This window comes from Nicotiana tabacum, chromosome 8 (genome assembly GCF_000715075.1).
Source record: "Nicotiana tabacum cultivar K326 chromosome 8, ASM71507v2, whole genome shotgun sequence".
In the NCBI taxonomy this organism is placed as follows: Eukaryota; Viridiplantae; Streptophyta; class Magnoliopsida; order Solanales; family Solanaceae; genus Nicotiana; species Nicotiana tabacum.
In genome coordinates this window covers 67,153,633-67,179,134 of record NC_134087.1, presented here as the reverse complement: position 1 = coordinate 67,179,134, position 25,502 = coordinate 67,153,633, and the positions used below count along the sequence as shown (strand labels likewise).

Genomic DNA, 25,502 nt, shown 5'->3' with positions numbered 1-25,502 from the left:
TTGACTGTCAAGCTCGAGTTTTGGGCAATTTTGAGCGAAAGATCACGGGAATTATTGAGGTAAGTGTTCTTGACTCCCTTGTGATTATATTTGATGAATAAATCTTCATTTTTGGCGTTAGATTATTGATATTTGAAGAGAAATGGAGGAATTTTCTAAAATTCCATAAAGATGAATTTTTAAGATTTGAAAGCCAATCCGATGTCGGATTTTGGTAAAATTTGTTTGGTTGGACTCATGGTTGGATGGGGTTCATATTCCGTGACTTTTGTCATATTCCGAGATGTGGGCCCCACGGGCAATTTTGAGTTAAATTTCAAATTTTCTTGGAAAATTAGTATTTTCATACGGAATTAATTCCTATAATTAGTATTGACTGAATTGAGTTAATTGTGGCTAGATTTGGGTCGATTGGGGGACGATTCGAGGGGCAAAGGCATTTCGGAGTAGGATTTTTTCTCGGATTACGGTAAGTAACGGTTATAAATCTGGTCCTGAGGGTATGAAACCCTGTACATTGTGTCGTATGACTATTTTGGAGGTGAAGAACATGCTAGGTGACGGGCGTGTGGGAATGCACCGTAGAGATTGTGACTTGGTCCATCCCGCGAGACTGTGGAATTAATTGGCCTACTGTTTAATACATGTTCCCTCTGTTTTCATAGAAATTGACTGTACTTCATGTTAGAAATCATGTTTAGGCCTTATGTGATCATTGTTGAGACCTGCGAGGTCGTGTACTTACTGAATTATTATCATTTAGATGCTCATGCACTCAGTGACACTGGGTTTTGGGGATGGATTGTTTAGTACTTTTGGAGTTATATTCTATTCTAAAAGGTTTTATTTAATATTAACTGCTTCCGCCTTTATTTAAAAGTTCTACTGTGTTGAGATGTTGAGTTGAGGATTGCCTTGTACCACGATAGACGCCATCACGATAGGTCAGATTTTGGGTCGTGACAGTAATTTAATGAGCTATTGGAAAGGAGATTTACAGTATAAGGAAACAATCAAAAGTTTTTTGTCGAACAGGCAATGGAAGCAATTGAGGGATGGTTTTTTGAAAACTTTTTCCGATTACAAAGTGTGAAGTTCTGTGGTAAACTTATTCACTGTGTATCACTTTCAGAAATTGTAAATGATGACCCTGATTCGATGACATTCAAGGTTTTTGACCATGAAATTAAGTTTACACATGAAGCATTTCATATAATTACTGGTTTGAAGTATTATTCTTCACTGGACATCAAATGTTTGCATGAAAAAGAGAATAGGCTTTCGAAAGTCTATTTCCCTGGAAAGGATAGAGTTGAGTTGGGTGATTTATTTAATTTTATTACTAGTCACCCAAATGGTACTACTGTATCATTTGTAGGCAACGATGGTGATGCTGTAAAGTTGGAAACAATTTATTTTGTTGAATCTGTTTTGATGGGGAAGCGAAAGAATAGGAATGTGTCCGAGGAGATAATGAAAATTTTAGATGATGATGAACTTTGCTCTTCTTTCAACTGGGGTTCTCTTTGTTATGAAACGTTATTAAAATCATTGAAGAGTTGTTTGAAGCCCAATGAGTATGAGTATGAGAATGAGAAAGAGAAAGACAAAGATAAAGACAAGGATAGCTACACTATATTTGGCTTTCTTTTTGCTTTTTGTGTTTGGATTATGAAAGTATTGCCTATTTTCCAGGAAAAATCATTTGTGAACTTTCGAGAATGTGGTTTTTCTAGGATGTTATGTTATTTGGAAATGAAATCTCCACAATATGATTCTATGTGTAAAAAATACTTCCATAATGAAAATGTAAGTTAATCTAATTACTAGCTATTTTTTTGTTTATTTGTTTTAGTTCTGAAAACTTATTTTTTTATTATATAATAGTTGTATAATTTGATCGAGGTGGCACCATTTATTCCTATTGAAGAAGATACAGAGCATGTTAGTGTGCATGAGCCAATTTCTCAAGATCAAAGCCCAATGCCTTCTTCCACACAATTTGATGAAGTCATGCTTAAGGAAATTGTTAAAGTAGGTTTTCTGTTTTTGAATAGCATTAGTTTTTTATTTGATTGTTTTTTGCTTAAGAGACTTTTTTATTTTTATGGTTTTTGATTCAGAGATTATCAGAGAAGTTTAAAAAGGATCTGCATACTGAAATTACTAGAATAAATCAGAAAATATCTGTATCAGAAAAAAAGATTCAAAATGATATCAAGGTAATATCATTAATTTCAGTTAGTCTAAGTTCAGGACCTTGTGTCCTTAACTTTTAAACTTGTAACTCAAAGTTAAGGACTGCATGTCCTAAAATATTTTACTTGTAAGCCTAAGTTCAGGACCATCTGTCCTAAATTTTTGAACTTGAAACTTGAAATTTAGGACCATGGTCCTTAACTTTTGAACTTGGAATTCAAAGTTAAGGACTGTCTGTCCTTAACTTTTGAACTTGAAACTTGAAGCTTAGGACCAAGTGTCCTTAACTTTTGAACTTGTTACTATAAGTTAAGGAGTGTCTGTCCTTAACTTTTTTACTTGTAACTTGAAGTTTAGGACTACCTGTCCTTAACTTTCTAACTTAGTTTCTTTCACAAGATTTAAAGAAAAGTCTAGGATCAAAGATTGATACTTTATTGAAGATTTTTGTGAAACCTGATGAAAAGAACATCGAGAGAGAATCTAGTATTCCAATTACTAAAAATGGAGTTGATGATCATTGTGATGGTACAGAACCTACTGTTACAATTAACAAAGATGCAGGTGGTGATGAATGTGATGATACGGATGTGCATGCAAAAGTTCAGTATGAAAGAGATTATAGAGATGCACATCTAGATGATGAAACTGATATTGGCACTGAAATTGGGAAAGGTTAGAGATGCAATAGCGTAATACGTATAAACGTTTTTTGTGAATACAAATATATATAGAATCTATTGATGGAGTGGAAGTTCAAGATGTAGTAGAATGTCAAGACCTGGAAAATCCAAAAAAGACAGGAGTAACAGAAAAAATTTGTAAATGTGGAGTGCAATCTCAGGATTTAGAAAGTCCATTAGGAACAAGTGCCAGTGAGATTGTATGCAAATGTTTAGAAGGAACATATGATATGTCTACACCTCTCTCATATAAAGAGAAATTTGGTGTTCAAAATTATGCCAATCAAGATTAGATGGAATTTTCATGATAAGTTGAATGTTAGTTTTAGTGAACTATTAGAATGGGTATTAATTGTAAATGTTATAGAGATGCAATAGCGTAATACATATAAACGTTTTTTTGTGAATACAAATATATATAGAATCTATTGATGGAGTGGAAGTTCAAGATGTAGTAGAATGTCAAGGCCTGGAAAATCCAAAAAAGACAGGAGTAACAGAAAAAATTTGTAAATGTGGAGTGCAATCTCAGGATTTAGAAAGTCCATTAGGAACAAGTGCCAGTGAGATTGTATGCAAATGTTTAGAAGGAACATATGATATGTCTACACCTCTCTCATATAAAGAGAAATTTGGTGTTCAAAATTATGCCAATCAAGATTAGATGGAATTTTCATGATAAGTTGAATGTTAGTTTTAGTGAACTATTAGAATGGGTATTAATTGTAAATGTTACAGAATCTTTTGAAGCTGCAAGGGAAGAAGATGGAGCGGAGTATCAAGAGAAAAGTGGAGTACAATATTAAGACTTAGAAAATACCCAAGGAACAAGCATAAGTGAGATTGTTTCCAAATGCATAGATGGAACATGTGATCTCTCTACACCTCGCTCTCTTACCGACAATATTGGAAGCCAAGAAAATACTAGTGAAGATAATGATTTAACTGCGATGATCTTGCAGTTGCAAATGGTTAGACAGTTTTTTTTAAAATTTTATATATGTTTGTTTTAATCAAAGATTAGTAAAAACTACTAATTGTGTTAGCTCTTATCAAAATTTTGCAGAATCTTGTGAACTTGCAATTGAAGAACATGGAGAACAGTTGCAAGATAAAGAAAATGTGTAGTTGGAAGATAAAGAAAATGCAACCAATATGTCAGCTCAATTGTCTGTTGAAAAAATACAAGAAGGCAGTGTGATCAAGACATGTATTGATTGTGTCCTAAATATTATATTCATAATTGAAAATGCCAGTACATTTAAAAAATAATGTTCTTAGTTTTTGTCTCTTCATTTGACGACTTGCAGCAAACTAATATATATATATATATATAGTGTTGTCTGCAGAGCAAAACAAAGATGAAGATCTTAACCAATATACTAGGAAAAGGAAGAGAGATAGTATTGGTTATGATGAGTCCATAATTTTCTATTCTTACTCCTACTCCTACAAGTACACAAATGAGCATTGATGAGGGTTTGTCTATGGAAGTTGAAGGAAATGTTAAAGAAGATCTTGGTCGAGGTAAAAGTAATAAGAAGCTTAGTTGGCAGTTGAGATCTCCTTTTCAACAGGAAAGAAAAACAGGAACATCGATGGAGCACAATGAAAATACTCCCAATAATACGAGTTGGATAAAATCAAAATATACTCGAATATGTATTTTTCATTATGCCAAAAATGATGCAAAATTACTGAAGAAATTCATTGGATGGTTGGTCAAGGAGAAAAGGAAAGGTCACAAAAAAGCATAAGTCCCTAAATGTATTTCATTATTTGTTAATTACTTAAATTTGTGTCCTTAACTTGTAATTTTAAATTTAGGACTATGTATATTGATATTGAAATTCCGAATGTTAAGTGTCCTTAACTTCTGTGATTGTAAGTCTAAGTTTAGGACCAAGTATCCTTAATTTTTGAATTTGGAAATCAAAGTTAAGGACCAAGTGTCCTTAACTTTTCAACTTGGAATTCAAAATTCAGGACCAAGCGTCATGAACTTTGAACTTGTAAGTCAAAGTTCAGGACCATGTGTCCTTAACTTTTGAACTTGTAAGTCTAAGTTCAGGACCATGTGTGAACTTGAAACTTGAAGTTCAGGATCCTCAACTTTTCAACTTAAAACTTGAAGTTCAGGACCAAGTGTCTTTACATTTCAAATTAAAACTCAAACTTTAGGACCAAGTGTCCTTAACTTTTGAAGTTGGAACTATAAGTTAAGGACTGCCTATCCTTAACTTTTATACTTGTTAGTCTAAGTTAAGGACAAAATGTCTTGAACTTTTGAACTTGTAAGTCGAAGTTCTGGACCATGTGTCCTTAACTTTTGAACTTTAAACTCAAACTTCAGGACCAAGTGTCCTCAACTTTTCAACTTGAAACTCAAACTTCAGGACCAAGTGTCCTCAACTTTTCAACTTGAAACTCAAACTTCAGGACCAAGTGTCCTTAACTTTTCAACTTGAAAGTCTAAGTTCAGGACTAACTTCTAACTTTGATATTTTAAAAATTTTCAGGGGACAAACTGATATATACGCTGATGATAATGGTGTGAGAAAGAATCCATACAAAATTGTATCATAAAAAAATCAATAGCAAAATGTTCTTCCTTAAGCTTTCAGATAGTAGCTTTGTACTTCATGGTAAAGTTTGATAATTCGCAAGGCATTTATTTTCTTTATTCTTAATTTATTGATTTTTATTATTTTATGACTGATGGATTTATTTTATTTTTTGCCTTTTTATGAAGCATATTGACATTGCCCTATATTATCTGAGAAAGAAGGAATGCTACCACCCTCGCGACCATCCTTTTCGTTGCACAACTACAGATATACTTTTTGATAATTATATGATGCTTGTGTATAAAGATTTCAATGAAGATGCTACAGATGAGTTTTGGTGTGGTGATAATCAATTGTTTCTAACACTATATGTGTGGGGTGACAGTCGTAGATGTGGAATTGCTTGGACTGAGGTAGACAAAATCCTTTTTCCATGTCGGCTTCCTTCAGAAGATAATGATGTTGTGACACATTTTCTTTTGGGGGTATTGGACTTGAATGAGAAAAAGATTAATGTGTACGATTCCATATATAGGGAGCCATATGAGGCAGAAATGAATCATATTGAAATGTATGCACGCATGATCCCCCACTTGCTAAAGTTCTCATAGTTTTAGAAACATCACAAGTCTTTTGGAAATGCATTCAATAAATTTGATATTCAGTGGCAAAGATCACCACACCAAACTGGATCATACGTGTTGTTATTTGTTATATAATTTATATGTACTTTAGATTTATTGTTTAATTGATTCCATATTTTATATTTTTCTTAGGACTGATTGTGGTGCATTCCTAATCCAGTATGTGGAGTTTTTGATGATGGAAAATGATGTGGAGAAATTCCAACTTGAAGACATAAATGTCACGACCCAAACCCGGACCCAGTCGTGATGGCGCCTATCATGAAGACAAGGCCAACCGACACATTCCCATTCCAATCTTAAGCAATAAAATAATAAATATTAAGTCGTAAACATGATAAAATCTCAAAAATAAGCAGTTAACAGTATAATTTGCGGAAAAACAAACCCAATACAGCCCGATACCGGAGTGTCACTAGTCATGAGCATATACTAAGGTCCGAATACAACTAGAGTAAAAAATGTACTAAATACAGTCTAATGAAATTGAGAGGGAGAAAAGCAATGCTGCGAACGTCGGGCAGCTACCTTGCTAAACTTCGATGACTCTGCCTCTGAGTAACCAATACCCGCTACCGGGTTCAGAAATACCTGAATCTGCACATAAGGTGCAGGGAGTAAAGTGACTACTTCCAACTCAGTAAGTAATTAAAATAAATGAAGACTGAGTGATAGGAAATCACGAAGAGTACATCAACATGCAGTATAGAAGCAATACAAAACCAGTAAGAAAGCAATGAAGTTGTGAAATCTCTTAAGCACCTTAGCTCAGTTTACACTTCTTCAAAAATGGCTTTTAAACAGTTAAGCAATTGAATGCAAGACATTAGAACAAATAAGCATAGAAGATCCGCTCTTCGGGCACAATTACACAATTAAACAGGTACATGACAGGTAAATAAGAAAGATAAGTACATAAAGGTTCGCCCCTCGGGCACAATGTCAACAAATCCGCCCTCGGGCAATATCTCAGAACAATACCAGCCCCTCGGGCTATATCTCACATCACAATGGGTAGCCGCGCTCACTGGGGGTATGCAGACTCCTGGAGGAGCCCTTTACGACCCAAGCACAGTATCAAGGCATCTCGTGGCATCATAAACATTCTCTCGGCCTCATATCAATATCAAGCCACCTCGTAGCGCACAATCTCAAACACTCGGCCTCATTATCATAATCAGTATATAACTACTGCGACGTGCAGCCCGACCCAAAAATATCCTCACAATATAGGCCCTCGGCCTTACTCAGTCAGAATCTCATAAGCCCCTCGGGCATCAGTAAAATATGAAGCTCGGCTCAAATATCTTTTAAAATATCAATTAATAGGTTTAAAATAGAATAACATAGCTGAGTTTTTAAAATAATGAAAATATAGCATGACTGAGCACAAGTATGAAATCAAACAGAGAGGAAAATATCATTAACAATCCCCTAAGGGTTCAAACAGTTGGCACGAAACCCAAATATGGCATTTAGCCCAAAGTATAATAATATCAAATAATTAGCTGCCCATTATATAGAAAAATAGTCATTCGGGATGTACTAAGTCACAATCCCCAACAGTGCACGACACTACGCTCGTCAACTAGCGTGTGTTTCACCTCAATATAGCACGATGCTGTGCAATCCGGGGTTTCATACCCTCAGAACAGCATTTAAAATCATTACTCACCTCGAACTAGCCCGAAAAGCTACTCTGCAACACGCTTGCCTCTCGAACCAACTTTCGAGTGCTCCAAATCTACCAAGTTCAGACTTTTATCATCAAATTATGCTAAACGAATGAATTCCAATTGTAAAATATCGATTTTAAGCACAAAATCCGAAACCAGTCAAAACCCGACCCCCGAGCTCGCGTCCCGAACTAGACAAACTTTATACCAAAATGTTTTCATCATCTCACGAGTTCGTACATATAAAGAACTCGAAAATCGGAGTTCGATTGACCCCTCAAATTATATCTAGAAGGTCTCATAATATCAAGCCCTAACTCAATCTTTTTCAACTGATATTCATGTCAAAATCCATGTAAGATCACATATTTAACTCAAAAATAGGAAGAAACCACTTACCTAATATTGCTTGGTGTAAATCCCTCCTTGAGCTCTCCAAAATCGTCCAAGCCAAATGAAAGAAATGGAAGAAATGAGCTAAAACTCGTGTTTAAAATAATCTGCCCAGGCTTCATCGAGTTGTACCTTGCATTGTGCAGGTTGTACATCTTCTTACCATCTTTCCCTGCTGTACACCTTCTGTTAAAACGCCCATAACGCCTTGTGAAAATATCCAAATGACAAACGGTTTTATGATTCAGAAACTAGACTCGAAGACCTTTCATTTAATAGGTTGTACACCATATAACTCTTTATATATTTGGAGTTATTAGCTTCTAAATTCGGCTCCATGCATCAGAAAATTCTGTCGAAACTGCTCCACTAGCCATCTTCAATCGATCATAACTTTCTAATAAAATGTCCAAATCATAAATGGTTTAACTTTCTGAAAACTAGAATGCAAGGGCTACAACTTTCATGTTTTGCAATATTTCTAATTCCTTATAGATTGCAAGATATGAGCTTCCAAACTCGACTTCTTGTATCAGAAAATTTTCTGCTGAACAGCTGAAGCTCAAAACTTTGCAACTTTTCCAAAGCATGAAATAGTTCGTTTAACCACCCGAAACTCACCCGAGGCCACCGGTGTGACGACCCGGCCAGTCGTCTCATGAGTTACTACTCCGTTTCCCCCATTTCAGCTTCTTTACGCTTCGTTATCCGTGTTTTATGTGATCGAGTTGATTAGTTCGACTTCAGAGAGGATTTGGTAAAAAATGAGATACTTAGTCTCTTTTAAGAAGTCTTAAGTTGGAAAAGTCAACTGGGTGTTGACTTATGTGTTAGAAGGCTCGGAAGTGAGTTCTCATGATTCGGTTAGCTTCGGGAGGTGATTTGTGACCTAGGAGTGCGATCGGAATGGGTTTTGGAGTTTTAGAGAAGATTTAGGCTTGAATTGGCGAAATTGATATTTCGGCAAATTCCGGTTGATATGCGAGATTTTGATATAAGGGACGAAATAGAATTCCGAGAGTTGCAGTAACTTCATTGTGTCAGTTGGGATGTGTGTGCAAAATTTCAGGCTATTTGGACAAAATTTGATAGACTTTTTGATCGAAACCATAATTCAAGAGTTCTTGGAGTTCTTAGGCTTGAATTCGATGTAATTTGATGGTTTTGATGTTGTCTGAGGTGTTTTGAGGATTGGAACGAGTTTGGAGGATGTTTTAGGATGCGTTGGTGCTTTTGGTTGAGGTCCCGGAGGCCTCGGGGTGATTTCGGATGGCTAACGGGAAGTTTGGAGTTGAAAAATATAATAGAAAAATGCAGCAGCTGTAGCAGGTCCAAGAGGACTGCAGGGGCGCGGCCGCAGTATGTGTCGCGCAGACCGCGATGGCTTGCGCGGAAGGGGCGCGGCCGCGGGAGGCATCGCGCGGATAGCCCAAAAACAGTCGCGGTAAGTGTCGCGCGGACCGCGGTGGCTTGCGCAGAAGGGGCGCGGCCGCAATCAATTGGTGCGGACCGCAGTCATTTTGGTACGACCCGCGGTAGGTGAAATTTTAGGGGGTACCTATAAATACGAGGTTTTGGGTTTTATTTAATATTTTGACCTAGAGAGCTCGGGTTTTGGCGATTTTTTGAAGGTTTTTCAAAATATTCATCGGGGTAAGTGATTTTAACTCAGATTTGGATAGAACACATGAATCTATCACTGAATTCATCATTTAATTCGTGATTTGGGATGGAATTTGGGAAGAAAATTGTGAAACCTTTCAAAAATGTAAAATGATGATTTGAAGGACCAAATGGTATCGGAATTGGATAATTTTGGTATGGTTAGACTCGTGAGGGTATGAGGATTCTGAAAATGTAAATTTTACCCGATTCCGAGATGTGGGCCCGGGGCTCGGGTGTTGCTAATTTCGAAATTTTTGATATTTTTCGAATGTTTTCGCTTGGGCTATGTTCCCTTAAATGATGTCCTGAGGGTTTGAAACCCCAGATTTGCACAACGTAGTGCTATACTAAGTTGAGATACACGTTGTGTGACGAGCGTGAGGTTCAATGCTATGGGGATTGGGTCTTGGTCCATCCCGATTGATATTTTACTACATTTTTGATTGAGACATATACTTTATTGTTGTGAATTGGGCTTGTTGCCATGCTTGGGGCCTTGTGTCGACCTGTAGAACCCTTAGGGAATTTTTGTCTGGTTTTCCTCACTTATTTTGTTAAAGAATTTATATCCTCAGTCATGTTTCAAATTGTTTAAGAATGATATGAACCAAATTTTTGAAATGTTAATCATAAATAGGAAGAGATATGAGGGCTGAGACCCCGACCGTACATTATGCCCGAGAGGTTGTGATTTTTAAATGACTAAGAGGTATCGAGGACCCAATAGTGAGGATAGTTTATATGATATGGATCGGGCTGCGCGCCGCAGCAGATATATATATTATACACATTATGGATCGGGTTGCACGCCGCAACAATTACTTATATGGATCGGGCTGGACGCCGCAACAATTATAAAGTGCTTGGGCTGAAGGAGCCCCTCCGAAGTCTGCACACCCCCAGTGAGCGCAGTCGACTATTATTATTATGGATCGGGTTGTACGCCACAATGATATATGGATCGGGCTGCACGACGCAACGGTATATATATATATATATATATTGATTCGGTTATCATGAGAAGTATATGAATTGAGAACTGAGGATAAGAACGAATAAATGAACTAAAATGCTTGAGGAGCTGATTTATACTGATTATATCTGTTTTACCTGGTTTAAAGAATTTCACATGATTTCCTCATTCACTGCTGCTTAAATGATTTTACTGTTTTGATATAGAACTGCTTAGTGCCTTTACGTGATTTCATACTGTCAGCTATTATTTATTGTTATTACTCACTGGGTCGGAGTACTCAGATTACTCCCTGCACCATGTGTGCAGGTACAGGTATTCCTGAGGCATAGAGCGAGCTTTCCTGCCGTTCTGTCTTCATCGGAGTTATCGAGGTAGCTGCATGGCGTTCGCAGACCCGATTTCTCCTTCTATCTCCACTTATCATTCCGCATTTTAGACATATTTCTGTATTAGATTGTTGAAATCTTGTATTAGAGGCTAGGACTTGTGACACCGGATCAGTGGGCTGTTTTACAGAGTTTTTTTTTCGTGATTATGGTTTCCGCACATTTCATCGGTTAAATTCATACTTCTATTTATATTAAATTGGTATTAAATCCCGAAAAATTGGTATTGAATTATAAAGAAAGAGATCGTGAGATGTTAGTTGGTCGGGCTTGCCTAGCATTGTGTTGGGCGCCATCACGGCCAGGGTTGGGGTCGTGACAACCGGAACCTCAACCAAACATGCAAACATATCACATAACATCAGTCAAACTTGTTCCAACCTTCAAAACGCTCCATACAACATCACAACACCAAATGCGCATCGGATTCAAGGCTAAGAATTTCAAAATCTTCTAAATTACGCTTTTGATAAAAAAAAAACCAACCAAACCACGTTCGAATGACATGAAATTTTGCACACACATCTCAAATGACACAACGGAACTATTGCAACTTTCGGAATTCCATTCCGATCCCTATATCAAAATCTCACTTATCAACCAGTAAATGCTAAAAACTCAATTTCGCCAATTCAGGCCTAAATCTACTCCAGACCGTCAAAACACATTCCGATCACGCTCCTAAGTCCCAAATCTCCTAACGGAGCTAACTAAATCATAAAAATTCCAATCCGAGATCATATACTAGCAAGTCAAATCTTGGTCAAACCTTTCAAATTTCAAGCTTCAAACTGAGAACTGTTCTTCCAAATTCATTCTGATCACCCTGAAAACCAAAACCAACGATTTACATAAGTCATAATACACTACACGGGGCAAGTCATGCCCGAGAACTAGAGAGAAAAGTGGAAAAGCTCAAAACGACCGGTTGGGTTGTTACATCCTCCCCCACTTAAACATAATTTCGTCCTCGAACGTGCCCAGAGTTGTTCCAAAAGCCAACCAATCGCCGAATAACTTTATCACGCATATACCCGGGGGTGATCCCACGTCACCTATCTCATATAGGTCCGATAACACATTGTAACTGAAATTTCACAATCCAATCTAGCCCACAAACCATAGAACTACATTTCCACTTCTGAAATCATCAATACGATCAGAATCTCACATTTATACTGTGAATAAGTCCGAACAAGATGTAACAAACCATATCTGTAACCTCAGGTGCAATTACATGATATACCACATAATTCAAACACTTGTAGCGATAGCTTCTAATCATAGCAGCTGCACACAACAACCGAATATCGATAGAAAACCTCTTATCAACTGAAATCTCATTCTGTCACTTTCATATACTGCCAATGATAACTGAAACACGCAATAAGCCATAACCATTTCTCAAATCAACCATTCATGAAGCCACTTATCCGTTGGCAAAGACATAGCAAATTTCTAAGCCAACCCTCGATATTATCCTTCCAACATGCTGAAATCGAATCAGTTTGTACTCATTTCAGATCCCGACGATCTCATCTAATCCAACACCACTACTCTGGTAACATGACACATCAATACAATCTAAAGCCACAACTCGTGCAATCCGTGCACCAATAAACAACAATATGAATGTACTCCAATCATGAAGACGACTCGAACGAAAGGGCTGTACCACCAACTCACCAGTACCACCACAACAAAATACTGAGAACCCATCACACGTTGTAGAAACAGAATACATGAATCTAACCCGAAGGGTCATACCTCCACATAACTACTCTGCAATGTGTGACCCTATCCAAACACTGGTCCACATGAAACACCTCAAGTCACTATGCTCGAAATCGACAACCATGCGCAATTTAATGTCTGGAACCAAAGAAAATCATCATACCCATGGTAAAGCAAATAACATACACCACACAAACCCGAAAGGACATAACCGATATGCCATTCACCTAACAACACCCAATTACTCTTCCCGCTTGACTTCCACTATGAAACCCCAATAGAACCACACCATATGTGCTTATAACCAATAAATCATAACGCCTCGCAACATAGAAAGGTAACTCATAGATCTCTCCAGATTACTGATAAGCTCAATAACAATAGAATCAACAAATCCCTCAACATTACAACTTGGAGCCAACCAAGCCGACTCAAGTTAGAACACACATCTACATTGGCCTGCCCACGAACCCCTTATCAAGGAAACCCTGAAGCTGCTCCTTCAACTCCTTTAACTCTGCCGGTGCCATACGATATGGTGCCCGACACCAAATCAATACCAAAATCAACAACCCGGTTCAGCGACATGCCCGACAACAGGAAACACATCCGGAAGAATCCCTCATCACCAAAACTGAATTAATGGTAGGAGTCTCTACACTGACATCCATCCCGAAACCCAAGTAAGAAAAACAGTCCTTCCCCGCCATCCACTGAATCTTCGAAATATAAAACCACCCTACTAGACCATAATCCGTCGAACTTCGCCACTCAGTCCGTGGCATTCTCGGCATAGCCAACATCGTCGCCTTAGTGCAATAGTCCAAAATAATACGATACGGAGACAACCAGTCTATACCCAATATCCCTCAAATCCTAACTTACCAAGCATCGAAAGATCCACTCGGGTCTCCAAACCCCGATAGTCACTACACAGTGCCAATACATGTGACCCACAACCACAACATAACATGTTTATGAGAACTCCCAGTCTCCAACTCCATATAGCACATGAATCGCCATATCCGATCCCATCTATCTGAGTTCCTCTGATTTTACCTTCAACTTGATACTCCTTCTTGCTATAGCATCACAATTCCTCAACCCAGACTCACCACACGAGAACCAAGCATAATACCACACAGTCTAAGGCTCACAACCCGCTGAATACTCTTTTAAATGTTCCCAAAAGCACCACATTCAAAATACCTACCCTGAAAAGACTTCCTGCGAATTTGAAGCCATTACCTTCCTAATACTGATGTATAGAATCCCATAATTGAGATAGAAATGACACAAGTCTTGACACCCTCCAGCGCAAATCTCAGTTCCTAGCCAAATCATACACTTGAAAATTTTCTAATTATTACATGTACAATCTTGAACACATTAGAACCATTCTCGAGAGTCATTCACTCTACTCAAACTGCAATTAGCCTGAGCAAACGGACCGAACAACCAGTGCCTTATTAGCATTCCGACACCGCATAATGTAACCTCATTCCAAAACAACCAAGCAACTTCCTGCTCTATACACCGAGCATCCTTTACCAACAAAAACTCAAGACATTCCATGATTCTCATACACCTATGAAGCATACTATAACCTTTGTCAAGAATTTTCCTTTACTCGAGCCATCATCGGTCTCAATCTCCGTAGGCCATAACTGATTCACCCGTACGCCTCAACTAGAACCAACATAGCACATAACCGTGCAGTCAACTAATCAATAACAGACTCCCCCACTTAGCTCGAAGCTATAGATCAAACACACACACAATAACTCATAATGCTTATACTCTACTACTGCCATAATACCATAGTGAGATTAAACTCGATCCTTCATAAACTCGTGAAACACCGACCATCTAGTACTTTAGTTCTTCTGCAAATCTCGCATTCACCCTCGTAACAGTTAAATCCACTCTCTTGAGTGACCCAAAATTTAAGTTTCAACACGTATATTTCACTTGTAAATGAGATCTCCTAACAGATAACATAAGGATCACACAACTTCAGAACACTCCGCATGAGATAACCCATCTGTTTTACCTCAAATTAACATTTCTGTATACCTTCCACCGTCATAAATATTACGCAGTCGCTTGATCTTCCTGAGTATGAACTCATACCGCAACATGAAATTTACTTCACTCCAACTAGGAAACATGAAAAGGTTCTTCACACACCCATAACTCGAGGCTATACCTCGAATCAAATGGAAATCAAGCACCTAATAGTTCTTCTATCCTCCAGTAGACCCTTTTTGTCACTTCTAAATCATATGAATACATCTCGCAGTCACATCACACTCATCACATAACTATCCAGCCATCACTTCTACTAATAGGGGAATTACCGAATATATAAGTTCAAAAACATGGCTCACATAATCAGCACCTCAGTGCTCAAGCTATAGGTAAAAATCCGGCCTCAAGTCCTCTAGACTGGCCCAACGTCAAACATACAGAGATCACATCTCACCCCTCGATCAGGGAATCACAAGCCATCGATGCACATCTAATACTGAGTGCTCATGCGCGCATACGAACGCATGGAAGGAATTTCAAAAGTTACTTTTCAAGCTGAATCAAGGACGCACGATAAAAATTCAAGAATGTGAAGTTTTTCCTAAAGGTTTTGCAGCCTCTCGAGGATAAATACAGACGTTTCTGTACCGATCCGCGAGACTCTACTAAACCTGCTCATGACTCGTGAGACCTATGTAACCTAGGCTCTGATACCAACTTGTCACGACCCTAAACCCAGACCCGGTCGTGATGGCGCCTCTCGTGAAAACAAGGCTAGTTGACACATTCCCATTCCAATCTTAAGCAATAAAATAATAAGTATTAAGTCGTAAACATGAAAATCTCAAAAATAAGCAGTTAATAATATAATTTGCAAAAAAACAAACCCAACACAGCTCGATACCAGGGTGTCACTAGTCATGAGCATCTACTAAAGTCCGAATACAACTAGAGTCAAAAATGTACTAAATACAATCTAATGAAATCGAGAGGGAGAAAAGCAGTGCTGCAAACATCGGGCAGCTACCTTGCTAAACTCCGATGACTCTACCTCTGAGCAACCAATACCCGCAACTAGGTTAAAAAATACCTGAATCTGCACACACGGTGCAGAGAGTAAAGTGAGTACTTCCAACTCAGTGAGTAATAAAAATAAATGAAGAATGAGTGATAGGAAATCACGAAGAGTACATCAACATGCTGCATAGAAGCAGTACAAAACCAGTAAGAACGCAATGAAGCTGTGAAATCTCTTAAGCACCTTAGCTCAGTTTAAACTTCTTCAAAAATGGCTTTTCAACAGTTAAACAATTGAATGCAAGCAATTAGAATATATAAGCATAGAAGATCCGCTCCTCGGGCACAATTACACAATTAAACAGGTACATGACAGGTACATAAGAAAGATAAGTACATAAAGGTTCGCCCCTCGGGCACAATGTCAACAAATTCGCTCCTCGGGCAATATCTTAGAACAATACCAGCCCCTCGGGCTATATCTCACATCATAATAAGTACCCGTGCTCACTAGGGGTGTGCAGACTCCTGGAAGGGCCTCTTACGGCCCAAGCGCAGTATCAAGCCATCTCGTGGCATCATAAACATTCTCTTGGCCTCATATCAATATCAAGCCACCTCGTAGTGCACAATCTCAGGCCCTCGGCCTATATCACTATTGCGGCGTACAGCCCGACCCAAAAGTATCCTCACAATACAGGCCATCGGCCTTACTCAGTCAGAATCTCATAAGCCTCTCGGTCATTAGTAAAATATGAAGCTCTGCTCAAATATCTTTGAAAATATCAATTAATGTGTTTAAAACAAAATAACATAGCTGAGTTTTTAAAATAATAAAAATATAGCATGACTGAGCACAAGTATGAAATCAAACAGTGAGGACAATATCATTAACAATCCCCTAAGGGTTCAAGCAGTTGTCACGAAGCCCAAATATGGCATTTAGCCCAAAGTATAATAATATCAAACAATTAGCTGCCCATTATACAGAAAAATAGTCATTCAGGATGGACTAAGTCACAATCCCCAATGGTGAACGACCCCATGCTCGTCATCTAGCTTGTGTTTTACCTCAATATAGCACGACGTTGTGCAATTCGGGATTTCATACCCTCATAACAGCATTTAAAATCATTACTCACCTCGAACTAGCCCGAAAAGCTACTGTGCAACACACTTGCCTCTTGACCCAACTTCCGAGTGCTCCAAATCTACCAAGTTCAGATTTTTATCATCAAATTATGCTAAATGAATGAATTCCAATTGAAAAATATCGATTTTAAGCACAAAATCTGAAATCAGTCAAAACCTGACCTCCCGACCGGCGTCCCGGAACTAGACAAACTTTATACCAAAATGTTCTTCATCATCTCACGAGTCTGTACATATAAAGAACTCAAAAATCGGAGTTCTATTGACCCCTCAAATCATCCCTAGAAGGTCTCATAATCTCAAGCCCTAACTCCACCTTTTTCTATTGATTTTCATGTCTAAATCCATGTAAGATCACATATTTAACTTAAAAATAGGAAGAAATCACTTACCTAGTGTTGCTTGGTGAAAATCCCTCCTTGAGCTCTCCAAAATCGTCCAAGCCAAATGAAAGAAATGAAAGAAATGGGCTAAAACTCGTGTTTAAAATAATCTGCTCAGGCTTCATCGAGTTGTAACTTGCGTTGTGCAGGTTGTACATCCTCTTGCCATTTTCCCCTACTTTACACCTTCTGTTAAAATGCTCATAACTCCTTGTGGTAATATTTAAATGACAAAAGGTTTTATGATTTAGAAACTAGACTCGAAGATCTTTCATTTGATAGGTTGTACACCATATAACTCTTTATATATTCTGAGATATGAGCTTCTAAAATCGGCTCCATGCATCAGAAAATTCTGTCGAAACTGCTCCACCAACCATCTTCAACCGATCATAACTTTCTGATAAAATGTTCCAATCATGAATGGTTTAACTTTCTGGAAACTATAATGCAAGGGCTACTTTGATGTTTTACAATTTTTCTGATTCCTTATAGATTGCAAGATATGAGCTTCCTAACTCGACTCCTCGCATCAGAAATTTTCTGGTGAACAGCTGAAGCTCAAAAATCTGCAACTTTTCCAAAGCATGAAATAGTCCGTTTAACCACCCGAAACTCACCCGAGGCCACCAGGACCTCAACCAAATATGCCAAAATATCCCATAACATCATTCAAACTTGTTCCAACCTTCGGAATACTCAAAACAACATCACAACACCAAATTCGCATCGGATTCAAGCCTAAAAATTTCAAAATCTTCTAAATTATGCTTTTGATAAAAAAACCCAACCAAACCACGTCTGAGTGGCATGAAATTTTGCACACACATCCCAAATGACACAACGTAACTACTGAAACTCTCAGAATTCCATTCCGATCCCTATAACAAAATCTCACCTATCAACTGGAAAATGCCAAAAACTCAATTTCGCCAATTTAGGCCTAAATCTACTCCGGACCTCCAAAACACATTTCGATCACGCTCGTAAGTCTCAAATAACCTAACAGAGCTAACCAAATCATAAAAATTCCAATCCGAGATCATAACTAACAAGTTAAATCATGGCCAAACCTTTCAAATTTCAAGCTTCAAATAGAGAACTGTTCTTCCAAATTCATTTTGATCAACCTGAAAATTAAAACCACCAATTTACATAAATCATAATACACTATACGGGACAAGTCATGCCTGAGAACTGGCGCGCAAAGTTGAAAAGCTCAAAACGACCGGTCGGGTCGTTACAATAAAAGACTTTAGAAAAGAACTTGCAGCAAATCTTTGGGAACATGGGGAGTGGAAAAGAAATTCTAGTTATGATATACTACCAGAAAATGTTAGTGACGACTATGATAGTCAAAATAAAACTTGCTGTCCGAAGGAGCTGTAGTTTAGTTGTAAAGAAAGTTAGTTGTGATTGATTTTTTGTATAAAATTGTTGTAAAGAATCCATATGAATTCTGAAATATCTTGTAAAATCCTGAAAAGGCACTTTTATTTTGTTTGCATAGCATAATATTTTGTCACAACTATGCAAAATTACAATTTTAGAAGTAATATGAAGGCATCATGTTATTAATTTCTTTGTTTCTGTTAAGTATTGATTTGTCCTTTGAGCTTGTAAGTATTAGTTCAGGACCAAGTGTAATTGAACTTCAAACTGAAACTTCAGGACCAAGTGTCCTTAAATTTTGAACTTGAAACTGAAACTTCAGGACCAAGTGTCCTTAACTTTTGAACTTGAAAGTCTAAGTTTAGGACCATTTGTCCTCAACTTTTGAAATTGAATCCTTAACTTTTGAACTTGAAACTAAAACTTCAGGACCAAGTGTCCTTATTTATTGTACTTGGAACTGTAAGTTAAGGACCAAGTGTCCTTAACTTTTCAACTTGTAAGTCAAAGTTAAGGACTGCTTGTCCTTAACTTTTCAACTTGTAAGTCAAAGTTAAGGACTGCTTGTCCTTAACTTTTGAACTTGAAACTCAAAGTTAAGGACTGTCTATCTTTAACTTTTGAACTTGTAAGTCAAAGTTAAGGACATACAGTCCTTAACTTTTGATCTTTGAACTCAAAGTTAAGGATTGCTTGTCCTTAACTTTTGAACCTGTAAGTCAAACTTAAGGACTACCTATCCTTAACTATTGAACCTGTAAGTCAAACTTAAGGACTGTCTGTCCTTAACTTTTAAACTTTGAACTCAAAAGAAACAAAAAGAACGTAAGCAAAAAGAAATTTTGAAAATTCAGACATCTGCTCAAATAAGATTAATCTAAATGAATCTTATTTATAGCAAAAACTTAAAAGAGTCGATAAACATAAGTGGATATATCTACTATTCTTTATACTTTCTTGAAAATGGATGGACTGCTGGAGAATATATACAAGCTGTTCTATTATGACCAATTCTTCTACAACGATCACATTTGAATGTTATTTTTGATGACTCGGTAACTGGAATATGCCTTTTCTTCTTCCTTCTACCTGGTGGCACTTTGAAATCTGGAGGTTTAACAATTTGTGACTTAACACTCTTTGGTACAATCCAAGAATCAGTATGTCCTACAGGATGTATTTGACTTTCATATGTTTTCAACCGAGATTCCTTTAAGTACCAGTGCGAGCAAAAGTTGGACTTCTTGACGTTTCTCTTCTCGATAGCTGCAATTGCATGTATGCATGGTAATTCATCAAACTGAAACTGAAAACAATTACATGTTCTTTTGTTTAAGTCCACCAAGAAAGTTATTCCTTCTTCTTCAACTCTAGAACGCCATGAATCAACATGGAAGACCTTTAATGTTGAAAAATTATAAGTTAGTACATTATGTTTAATTAATATTAAAATAATAACCTAAAACATAGAACATAATACTTATATTCAAAGTAAATGCTAAATCTATCTTTTTCTTCAATTCCTCCTCTACCCAACAAGAAACATCATAAAAAGTTCTTTCTGCTTCATTTCTTCTTTCATAAAACCAACATTGTAGCTTCACTTGAATGAAATCCATCATTCTTAATATAGGCAGCACCCTTGCTTCTACAAGAATGTGCCCACCTTTCCGGTGGTTCTTCCATCAAGTAGTCATAAGTCTTCTTATCTACTTTTGCTATATCTGACATGTAATGATTAAATTCTTTGTGCTTGTATACTCTAGCAGCAGTTTGAAAAAGTTTTATGACCTCACTTTTCACTTTCCTTCGCTTTAGGTTCTGCTCCAAATGATAGATACAAATCTCATGGTGGCTTTTAGGATATACCTTTGCGATGACATATGCAATAGATTGATGCCTGTCTGATAAAAAAATTAAATTCTCACGGCTCCCAATTGTAAGCACGTGATTTTTGTCCTATATGAGAATTACTCCCAAAAAATTCAAAAATAAAATAATTTTTCTTGGTGTGCAATTTTTGTGATATTCTGTGTAACTATTTGTATGTTTGTCTATGCATGTTTATTTGTTAAATTAATAAAAAATACAAAATATGTCGCATTTTGCATGTAGGATTTAATTCTACAATTGTTAGTAATTAAATTTGTTTACAAAAATTAAAAATTACAAAAATAGGCATCTTTTGCATTTTTAGCATTTAATGTCCAAATGAACAATTTTATGCTTAATTATTACTTAATTGTGCGTTAATTGTTATTGGAAGTTAATTTGCGCTTTTATAACTTAATTTAGTTCTTAATAATAATTTGAGTACTTTTATAATTTAGTTTTAGAAAAATAAAAGAAGAAAAGAGAACAAAAATACAAAGAAAAATCGGATTGGGCCACTTCTTCAATTTCAAACCACAGGCCCAAATAATTGCCCAACTTTCCCCATGACCCGGTCCACTTCAAACCGGGTCGACCCGGTCCGCTCCATTAACCCAACACCCCTTCTTCATTTTTGTCCAACACAAAACAAAACCAAAAAAATAAAAAATAAAAGGTGAATTATCACTATTAATAGTTTTATTTTTTGTTTTTTTTATATATAAAAAATCCGAAAATATTTTATTTTATTTTATTTTTATTTTTTAAAAAAATATATAATAATTTCGGGAATGATTTAAAAAAAATAAGAAAAAGGGAAGTATTGAATAAAAAAAATAAATAGGTGAAATTCTTTTTTTTTTTTTAAAAAGTAAAGAATGTAGAAAATTTAAAAAAATAAAAAGTTTTGTGGAAATTTTTAAAAAATTTAAAAGTAAAAGAAGGTTGGAATTAAAAAATAAATATAAAGGTATCTAAAAATTTAAAAAATTTAAAGTAATTGAAAGTAGCATTTTTGAAAGAAAAAGAAAAGATAGTGGTTTATTTTTTAAAGAAAAGTTAAATAAAGTGAGATTCTCTTTTAAAAAAATAAAAAGTGGGATTTTAAATAAGATAAAGTAATTAAAGTTGGAATTTTAAAAATAAAAGTAAATAAAGGTGATATTTCTTTTTCTAAAAAAATAAAAGCAATTTGTAAGTGTGATTTCTTTTAATTAAAAAAATAATAAAATAATAAAAAACAAATCTGAAAATTTCGAAAATTTTGCTATAAATAGAAGAGAAAATTTAGGAAGAAGGGAGTTGAAAAAAGAGGAAAAACACACAGAGAGAAGAGAATAACAGAGAGGAACGAATCTGAAAAAAAAAAGAACAGATAGACAGAACAGAAAAACACAAAGAGAGAAAAAACAAAAAGAGCTGAATATTTAAGAAAGAGAAAAATTCCGAAAAATATTCAAACTTTCAATAAAAAAAGAAACTAAAAAATCTTCTGCTTTCTTTCATTGTTTGAAATCAGCATTAATTGTTGTTGTTTCATAAAAGTTGGAAGCATTTGTTTTGGGATTACTACTCCACCAGTCTGTTACTGGGTTGTTACTGTTGCTGGGCTGTTGCTGTGTTGTACTGTTATTACTGCTGCTGATTCTCATCTTCATTTTCTTTTGCTTCCAATATCAGGTACACAACTGTAATTTTGGCCTTTTGTAAGCTGAAAGTGAAGAATGGAAGTTTAGATTTTTAATTTAGTTTTTTTTATTAATTGCATTTAGATTATTCATATATTATTATTCTGTAAATCACTGTCATTTGGCATAACTAGGCATGTTATAGCGATATATTAAATAACGCCTTAACCGGATTATTAGAAAATATATTTAAGCCTAATTACTAATTAAAATTGTTTAATAATCAAAATAGAAGAAATAACGTAAAAATTACGTTATTGAATCAGTTTGGTAAAAATTGACTAAATTCCTTATTCATAAGGTTTTTTTTGTCAACGTTAAGTTAATCGGAATCATGTAGTTAATTTCAGTTAAAACATGAATTAGTTTGCGAATCAAGTATTAGGACATGATGTGAATGAAAACAAGGTTAGTTAAGGTTAAATTGTTTAATTTCTAGAAATATGGTTTAGTAATCAAGTTTTTTTTCAATCTTCAGTATTTGCAAATAATTAATTTCAATAAGCTTAAGTCATACTAACAATATGAATTTTAATCCAACTATGGGATAATTAGTTTTTATTTTTTATTTTTTGACGATTCCATGTTGTTTGTAATTATAATTTTAGTAATATTACTTTCCATTAATATTTATTTTAAATTAGTAATTAATAATATGTAGAGATTGACTTCATAATTATAGACAAACTTAGTAATAATAAAGATGTAGTCATTAAAGGGTATTCATAAAATAAGGGAGGATCTCTCTAAAAAATAAATAAATATAAATAATAAAAAATTGCAGTCCTCCAATCTTATTTTTTTTTATATATAAGAAAATACCTAGATTCCGAGATGGGCGATTTAGTAAAATTCACAGTCCTACCTAATAGTATCATAACGCGTAGTATTTTGGCGCATATTTAATAAGGTTATTTTCTTAAATACGGGTGTACATTTATGTAACCCAAATCACGATCTTGACGAAGTCAAAATGCGTCAACAAATCACGTGTGCACTGGTTGTGGCGTGGTTCGAGATGCGTTTTCACGACGTTGCAATTTTGTATAAAATAAATAATGATAAAAGCGGTTTTAAAAGTTAAATTTGCATATAAGTTCTTAATTGTTTAAAAATCAGATAAATGAGCCAAATATGACAATTGAGCGACCGTGCTAAAACCACGGAACTCGGGAATGCCTAACACCTTCTCCCGGGTTAACAGAATTCCTTATCCGGATTTCTGGTTCGCGGACTGTAATATAGAGTCATTCTTTTCCTCGATTCGGGATTAAAATTGGTGACTTGGGACACCCTAAATCTCCCATGTGGCGACTCTAAAATAAATAAATAAATCCCGTTTCGACTGTCCTTTAATTGGAAAAAACTCCCTACGCCATCGCGGGGCGGAAAAAGGAGGTGTGACACCAATTGCATTGCGAAGCTCACTAAAGTACCACTCATAGGAATTGTTATTTTCAGATTCTGTTATTCCAAAGGCTAGTGGGAAAATTTGGTTATTTGCATCCTTTGAAACTGAAATCATTAAAACACCACAAAATTTTGACTTCAAAAACGTTGCATCAATAGCAATCACTGGTATACAATGATTCCAACTAAATATTGATTATCCATATGCATAAAACATATTAAGAAACCTGAAAATATAGTATATAACAAGGTTAACAGAAGTTAAGAACAGACAGTCCTTAACTTAGACTAACAAGGTCAAAAGTTAAGGATAGGTAGTCCTGAATTTCAGGTTACAAGGCCAAAAACTAAGGACAAGTAGTCCTGAAGTTAGACTAACAAGGTCAAAAGTTAAGGACAGGCAGTCCTTAACTTAGAGTTACAAGTTATAAAGTTAAGAACATGCAGTCCTTAACTTAGAGTTACAAGTTATAAAGTTAAGGACATGCAGTCCTTAACTTTGAGTTCAAAGTTTAAAAGTTAAGGACATGGAGTCCTTAACTTAGACTAACAAGGTCAAAAGTTAAGGTCACCATATCCTTAATTTTATAACTTGCAATTCTAAGTTAAGGACCAAATGTCCTTAACTTTTTGACTGCACACATGAAAGTTAAGGACAACACGTCCTTAACCTTTTAACTGGTTACAGATAGCATGTCCTAAAGTTTATAAAACAGACTAATAAATTCTTTTTTTATTGTTTACCCATTGTTGTCGTCCATCTTTATATTAGTATATGTTCCCAGATTTTTACTTCTCATCAAATACAAGTATAAAGACAATAATTCATAATTCTCTTCAGGAGTTCCTCTTATTAAAGTAGAAGCACATTGAATAGCACGCCACGCCTTGTGATACCCAATGTCTAGTCCATACAATTTTTGCATTTCTGCCATGACAAAAGCTAGTGTAACTTCAAACCTTGGGTCTCGAGGATTGTCGATAATGTAACCACTAATCAACTTTGAAGTTTCATGCCTTTGATCATCTTTCATAGTGTTAACAGAGCAGTCATGATTTTTCTCAATCTTTACTATCTTGAACAGTGTTGAATCTTTAATTCTTAAAGCACACACACACCACTCACACCTATCATCATTGCATTTCAACGAAGATCTTGTTGAGATTGATCTAACAACCTTAAATTCAAAATGTCCTTTAATTGCTATATTCGAAAAACAATTAATTATACTCTTCTTTTTGTCAAATATTGATCCCTTTTTTATTTCATCCAATGAAGCATTTTCTCTTAACATCGTAGTTGGGGATTCTTTTTTTTCAAATTTGACCTTCGTCTAGTTAGATGAGTAGAGGTTTTTTCAGCAAATCTCTAAGACTTGAATACCTAAATCTTATTCGTTGTCAATCTCTATAATGCTTTGTCCTTCTACTTGAATAGAATCAAATGTTTGAAGCACCTCTTCAGTTATTGGTTGGGCTTCAACCATATCTATTTCCATTATCTATTGGCATTTGTTTTGATTGTCATGTTGAGTTTCTTTGTTGACATCTTCAAAGGTGCTTGTTGATCCAAAAACTCTTTCCGAAATATCAACAATGAAATGACAACCCTTGAAAAGTGAATGACTTTTTAG

General features: G+C 35.8%; 1 protein-coding gene across 1 annotated transcript; it reads right to left on the bottom strand.

The window, feature by feature from the left end:
* Nucleotides 1–19,838: 19,838 nt before the first annotated feature.
* LOC142163137 (uncharacterized) lies at nucleotides 19,839–25,163 on the bottom strand. Its single transcript, XM_075220390.1, has 4 exons — nucleotides 24,613–25,163; nucleotides 23,895–24,053; nucleotides 20,486–20,798; nucleotides 19,839–20,204 (listed from the first exon to the last, which is right to left on the bottom strand). The coding sequence occupies exons 1-4, from the start codon at nucleotides 25,161–25,163 to the stop codon at nucleotides 19,839–19,841; spliced, it is 1,389 nt and encodes a 462-aa protein (XP_075076491.1).
* Nucleotides 25,164–25,502: the final 339 nt, after the last annotated feature.